Source organism: Ursus americanus, chromosome 30 (genome assembly GCF_024610735.1).
Source record: "Ursus americanus isolate L20-20 chromosome 30, mUrsAme1.1.p, whole genome shotgun sequence".
NCBI lineage: Eukaryota > Metazoa > Chordata > Mammalia > Carnivora > Ursidae > Ursus > Ursus americanus.
Window position 1 is genome coordinate 5430197 of NC_142156.1, and position 7020 is coordinate 5437216.

The following is a 7020-nucleotide window of genomic DNA, read 5'->3' on the forward strand; positions in this document are numbered from 1 at the left end:
TCATCTGTTGTGCCTCTGAAAGTGGTGTTTGCATTTGGTGGTCCTCCTCCTCCCCCTCCCCCCCAGTTCAGAGTGATCATGGCTAAATTTTAGAATGTGCAAATGATGTCCCCTTTTGTTCTGTTTTGCTTCCTGGATTAGCAGAGCAACAGCCACCACCCAGACTACCATTTCTTAGTCCTAGAATACCATTTCTTCCCATTCAGCATGGCTGCTGTGAGCAAAATTTTCCTGCTGCGGGCAGGGAACGTCATTTTCCTGCTCCTCGCCTTGCTCCCTGACCCCAAACCTGTTTTCCTTGTGCCAGTAGTGAGGAGACCTAGCTGTGGGGACTGATAGGTACAGCCGAGGACACAGTCTTCAATCCTTAAGGCTCCTGACTTCTTTCTTCTTGGTTGGGGTAGTTATTTGCTAGGAATGCTTTGCCCCAGCTGGGGCGGTAACTGACTGGAGGATGTTCAGTGTTTTTGGGATAGGAAGTTTCTCTGAATCCTGACACGGCTCATCCACACGAGTGAACCCAGGTAGAAGATGAAATCACCTCTTCGTCTAGTAATGATGCTTCAGGACTGTGTGTCTCCCTACCCTGCACCCCAAGCCCAAATGTCTTTGGTTGGCTTCTCCTCTGAGCTCTCTCTCCCCTCCTTGCAGGGACACTGACCGTGTTGATCAAACGTGGTGAGCATTTGCAACAACCTGTCTGTGATGTCTGCACATCTACAATAACTTCTCCACACTAACGCTGCCATTTCCCCCTCTCTGCACTCACTGGGATGAAGCCTGGGGCTGGGAGCGCAGGCAGGCAGGTGGGCTTGCGGGGGAAACCAAAGCAGCCGACTGAGGAGACTATTCGGGCCAAGTCAGGCTGCAGACGTGCACTCCCCTCCTGACCGCGCAGGTCGGCTAGGCCATCTTGCTTGTGACTGAGAAGCCCTGCTTCAGCAGGGCTGGTCTTGTGGCAGGGCCAGTTGGGTTTTCAGAGCTATTTCCTTTGGGTTAGTCATTCAGTGGGGTGCTAGAATGATGCTTCATCATCTCCAAGTCAGATGGCATTGCTGCTCCAAATTTTTTTTTTTTATTTTTATAAACAAAGAGACCAGGACTGAACAGAGGTGGTCTTTCCAGAGAACTGTTTTAGCATGGAAGACTTCAGTGGAGGGTTCCACTTAGGGTCTGTCAGGATCCCCTGAAAGAAGCCAGATAGAAAAGCTTAACTGATCAAATTCATATCAGGATGAACTCCAGCAGGTATGTTAAATAAATGCACACGTTCAGAAGTAGACTTAGGTAGTTTTTCTGTATAACCACAGGTTCTTGCTGATTCATGCTTTTCAGAAACGTGAAGTGCTTACTGCGTTCTAGAAGATGAAGTTATGTGTGTGTGTTTTAGTTCTCTGTCCTGCCATTGCCCCATGTCTAGCCTTTTCCTTTTGTGGGTTGTTTTTTGTCCCCAAAGGGTATTTAGTATTCTCTCCTCTCTGCCCAGGCGGTCCCTAATTCAGCAGTGGGTTTGTATTCTGAGGAGCATAAATGAAAAAGTAGTGAGTGATGCTGGCTAAGGAGGAGGATTTCCCTTCAGCTGCTTTCCCCAAGTCTTTGGTGGGCTATGTCAGGCTCCTTGAAGTCTCCCATTCTTGGGTTTATTGAGATTGATGTGTACTTTAGGGCCTAGCATAGTGGGGTTTTAAGGTGGGCAGAAACTTATCCTCTGCCAGTTCTCTTTCCTCTTAGTTGTGAAGGGCAGTTGTTTGGATGTGTGCACCTGTGCTGCACGGACACATCAGAACTGGGCTTTCAAGTGGAGGAGGAGAGGGAGGCTTGGGGTCTGAGTACAGTCAGGCCTTCACGTGGAGCTCTGATATTCCCTGCTAGATGCATGGGGGCAGGGGAGTGAGCCATAATTGACTGACACCTATCTAATAAGGGGGGGTGTTTGTGCACGTGTGTTCATCTGTGCTCTCGTCCTTTCACCCTGAGCATGTGTCACTGGTTGCTTGTCTTCTGGCTTTGCATGCTGGCAGGAGGGCAGTCCTAGATGGCAGCAGTCTGTTCTCCATGTTGCTGCCTCCAAGCCTCTGGGGAAGTAGCCCTTTGGACAAGGCTCTTCACTCCCCAGCTAGGCGAGATAGTTTGTCTCAACTGAAGGGCTTGGAGGTGGTTCCATTGGGCTCTGGCCTCTCTGTGACCACAAGCTACACAGAGGCCATTGCCCAAGTGGGTATGGCCAACTGGATTTTTCTGGGCCAGGACTTAGCCAGTGTTCTAGCAGCTGCTCCTGCCCTGGGCCCTTTTGTTCTCCTGGATCTCTCTTGAGCAGCACCCTCCTGTACATCTGTAACCTTGAGCCATGATGGTGAGATAGCCAAGTGTCCTTGGCCCTAAAGTCACAGTGGTGTGCAACTACACTAGGCAGGGATTCCTCCCCGCTCCACCCCCCCCCCCCCGGCTTGGCTTGTTCCTGAGCTAGACAAATGAAACAGTTCAGTCTTGGAGGAGTTTCCACATCCGAATTACGTACACCAAAGTTCTGTCTTCTGAAGTTGGTTTCCCCACACCATACCTGCTACCGAAACTAACAGTGTTTTGTTTTTTTTTTTCTTCTCATCTCAAGGAATTGTGGGAATGTGTTCTGCTCCAGTTGTTGTAATCAGAAGGTTCCAGTTCCCAGCCAGCAGCTCTTTGAACCCAGTCGAGTGTGCAAGTCTTGCTATAGCAGCCTACATCCCACAAGCTCCAGCATTGACCTTGAACTGGATAAGCCCATTGCTGCCACTTCAAACTGAAGCTCAGTGACCTGGGGCGGGCAGAGGCCAAGCTGCTGTTCCTCTGACAGGCCCACACAGCCTGGGCAGACCGAGAGGCCTGTGCACTTTGGAATGGGGGCATGGAACCACCTGTGCAGAGTGACAGAAATTTGGGATGTACCACTGGATTGTAGATTGATTTTTCTTTCCTGTTTTTTCCCCCCCTCTCCCTTTTCCATCTTCCCTATGCCTCCAAAAAAGAAAGAAGTCCCCTGGTTGTCTTAATTTTTTTTTTTTTTTTTTTTAAATGGAAGACCAGAGGTTGCCAGGCCCCCTGTAACTGTTGAGCCGCCTGCTGTCCTGTGATGCTGGAGGTTGGCTTGGTTCCTCAGGACGGGAGGAGGCTGGTCAGAGTCAGGCGTGGAGGCCCGAGATCTAGGGAGTGGGGAAGCGAGCCAGGGCTGCTGTTTGTGACTATTTCTCGTGCCACTGCCACATCAGAGCTGATTGGAAAAACCTTTGCTGCTGAGGAGGCTGAAGCATCTTCCCTCAGAGCGTGGCCCCAAGTGCCCTCTCCCTCCTGAGAGGAGCAGGGCCAGTCCGACCTCACAGATAAATGGCATTGGCATTTGGAGGGAGGGGCACATGATAATAAGTGGAACCCTTCCAGGCCCTGCTTTGGGGAAAGAAGGTGTTTTTTCCTCTGAGGTGAGTGAGAGGGCCTAGGAATGGGGGTGGCCAGCATGTTCTCTCTTGCATGGGATTCTGTTTTTAACTTGACCCTAGATGGTCTAGGGCCCCCTTCACTGTCATGAGTAGGCCTCCCTCGGCCAGGCTGTGTAGCGCTTCCCACCCTCAGGCATAAGAGTGCAGACTGGCCAGAGTGCAGTGTCCTGCTGCTGTGGCCAAGGCCAAAGCCTTCCCTGAGCCCGGGCACACCTGGAAGCCCCTTCTGGGGCCTGGTCCCCCACACAATCTCTCTTCCTTGACCAGCACAGGGAAATCCAGACTCAGGGTTCCAAAATTCCCCATTCCCAAACCAAACAAATCATGGATCTCCCCCTTAAGGGGTAGAATCAGCCTTTTAGAGTGTGAGCCTCTGGAAAAGGGAGCATGTCCCATACAATCAGCCTTCCTCCTCCTTCCCTTCCTGGGGCAGTGGGAAGGGCCCAGCAATCCTCCTGCCCTGCCCCTGTGCTGCCGGCCAGCAGTGAGGGGCCACTTGGTGACTCTGCAGCGTTCTTTAGAAAAGTGACACAGCTCGTAGGAGATCTGGGGCACCTTTCCTCAGTAAGCTTTGATGTGGTCCAAAAAGAGCCTTAAATCAAGAATATTTGTGGTAGAATGAGTGTTGGGAAGGGTGGAGAGGAGTTAGGTTTGTGCTTTGTAGTCTTGGCATCCATGTTTTGTGCCTGCCCTCCCTCTCGGGGAAGGGCCATGCTTGGCTCTGCTAAAAGCTGCTAACTGGTAATGGCGGATTGTGCTGAGCAGATGGGGGTGAGGCCAGGGAACTTTCTGTTTGGAAAAGCAGTTCCCTGGCCAGGGGAAATTGTGTCTCAGGAAGGTGGCTCCTGTGTGTGCCTGGGTGTGGTTACAGTGTGGCCCAGAGCCTCCCCTGGAGCTGTCCTTCCGGGCAAGCCAGGAGCATCTGAGTGAGTCTCTGACTTCCCAGTGGCAGCAGGTAGCTCGGAGTGTGAATTCAGTGAAACAGGGTGTAGTTCTTCTCCGCACTCTGTGTGGTCTGGCCGTGCAGGTAGGGAGAAGTCAGTCTAATTAAAGATTGTGCAGTTCCTAGTGACAGGTGCCAAGAGGTTATGATACGGGTTTCTTGGGTCTGATGTACAGTGTGAATAAATGCTTGCAGCTCTTAGCCCTTTTCGATCAACGAAGCACTTTTTTATTAATATTTTTCTTTGTATGTAAAGGAGGAACCATAACTCTCCGTAGCTGTACATATAACCCTTTTCTCCTAAAGAGGAGTCAGTCAGTGCTCCTATATTTTTCATTTTTTGTCAAAGCAAGAAGTAAATACTTTAGAACTGTTAAATATATAAATAAAGTGAATAAAGTTTAGTGTTCCGCATGGTAGCATTTGCTAACACGTTCTAATTCTTCGCCCTGTGGTTTATTCCCTCTTCATCCCTCTTCCGTCTTACACAGTAGCAGTTTGAGGTGCTGCCGGGCAACTGAACTTTGGCGAAGGAAAACTACAGGTTTCTCCTGTTCTAGTCTGGACCTCGGCAGGGAGACACACCACAACGCCCCAGCACCGAAGCACATTTCCTTGATGGCTTTGCCCTAACATCTCTAGAGCTAAAAAGGCAAAGCAGTCAGGCATCTTAACAATTGGGGGGTTTTCCTCATCCAGAGAACTGAGCATCAGTAATAAGTAAATGAAACTACCTCTGGCCTCTAGCCCCCACCCCCCAAGTCCCCCCCCCCCCCCATCCCGCAGCCAGTGCTCTGGCCCCTTCCCCCCTACCTCACCCCACCTGAGCAGCAGCTGCAGACGCTGCATCCGCGGCGGTGGTTAAGCACAGAGCCCTGCGGGGGGAGCTTGAAAGATGTTGGGGCAGGGGGAGGTGGTCTGAAAGTGTTTCTGCCTGTTCTTGGATGAGAGCAGGTAGGTGTGTAGAGAGACCCTGGGGGTAGAAACTGAAATGGGTGTGATTGGATTATGTGCCTAACTGGAGGTCTTCCTCCTCACCCCCCCGAGCCCCAAACCTCTGCTCTGTAGATCGGCAAACCAGCCCAGCAAGCATGACCGTAGTTCCTAGTCACTTCTTGACCAGTTCTTGCTCTTCGCGCAGCTGGAGCTTCTTTCCCTGCATCACTGTTGGGCATCCTTCCCATCCCGCAGGTCTGTGAGAGCTACGTTCCGCAATTCCTCCCTAGAGAAGGTTGGTACTGAGTAGTGCCCAGCTCTGGGGTCTCCAGCCCAGCACCTCTGGTGAGTTGGCTGGGCTCTAAAGAGTGACCTGCTCAGAGCCTCCCTTAGGGCCTCAACCCTTGGGTGGGCTTTCTAGGGTCACTTTCTGGATGTACTGTCTAAAGAGCTCAGCTCATTCTCATCTGAAGGCTGCAGGTGCCATCCAGCAGGTGTTTGAGAATTAGCCTGTTCTTTGGGAGAAGGTACCACTTCACCTGCTATCAGGGAGGCCAGACTGTATTCAGACCACTTTGTAAAAATGAGTGTGTGCTAGCCACCGTGTATCCACACACAGCTCCTTACTGTTCCTGAGGTCTAATGGTTTAGTCCTTGGCCAGTTAAAACACTAGCAGAACCTAGCAAGGCTGGCGGGGGCCCATAGGTGGGGAGCAGCTGGGGAAAGATGAAGATGAAAAGCCAGTGTGCGGCGAGACCTGCACAGTGTGGGTCTGGGGCAAGGAACTGCTATGGGAGATGTCTGTGTGCGCAGAAAGGCGGCTGTCCAAGGGCAAGGCCAGCTTTTCTTCAGGCCTCCACATGGAGGCATTTGGTGTGACAGCTGCTAGGATGTCCTTCTCATCTCTGAACTTATCCTAGCGCTCAGTATTTCCCTTCTTTCTTTACTTTGGCCTTAATCCCAGTCTAAAAAATGATAGGGCTGCCTTAATTCATTGGGATTTTTCTAGTGAGGATGTATGAAAAATTTTTTCTTCAGTATTTTGCTAATGTGCTGTTGATTTCTAGGTTAGCAAAGCATATTCTAAGACTTAAAAAGATACTGTGGCCGATTTGAAGGAGAATGAAAAAAAATGGTGCCAGAAGATCTGTTAAACAATATTCAGGTATCGAATATATCGAAACAGGAATCAAGGGTATACCGTAGAGAAGAGTACAGCTGATACACTCTGGCCGCTGTGCGTGAAGCTAGGAGATTCCGTGTTTGTCGAAGTTAACTCTAGCCCTGACTTCTCTTGATCTTTAGAGAGAGGGCCAATTTGAAGGTGCTGTTGCAGGATTTCATTTAGCTAGTGCCTGTTCAAGTGACCTGTCCCCAGGGCTGCGGCTGCACCTACCCAAGTGAATGCACTGAGGAAAGGCTAACGGCACAGTTAAAAATGGACCCTAGATTGTGGAGCAGTGACTGACTCTCCATTTAGAGTTTTGAATAACATGGCAAGAATTCCAGTTGTTTCATTTCTAGTCACTTTTTCTAAGAACATTTGTTTTCAGGGCTGGCCTAGAATGTGTGAGAGGCTTCTAGCAGTACGAGGTGACCTTCCTAAGCCTCTGCATCTTAAAACACAAGGCCCACTGTCTCCAGCACGAAACACGCTGACACTGTGTTTC

At 50.5% G+C, this 7020-nt stretch overlaps 1 protein-coding gene across 16 annotated transcripts in view; it reads left to right on the forward strand.

Moving 5' to 3' along the window:
- Positions 1-4843, forward strand: part of MTMR3 (myotubularin related protein 3) — a 137781-nt gene extending 132938 nt beyond the window's left edge. For 11 of the 16 annotated variants that reach the window (XM_045791316.2, XM_087857210.1, XM_087857212.1 and 8 more), the window contains 2 exons: positions 652-678; positions 2612-4843. In XM_045791316.2, the coding sequence (XP_045647272.2) occupies positions 652-678; positions 2612-2783 (199 nt within the window). In that variant the 3' untranslated portion in view covers positions 2784-4843. The remainder of the gene's footprint in view (positions 1-651; positions 679-2611) is intronic. The other 5 variants (XM_045791317.2, XM_045791320.2, XM_045791323.2 and 2 more) reach the window with 1 other exon arrangement.
- Positions 4844-7020: the final 2177 nt, after the last annotated feature.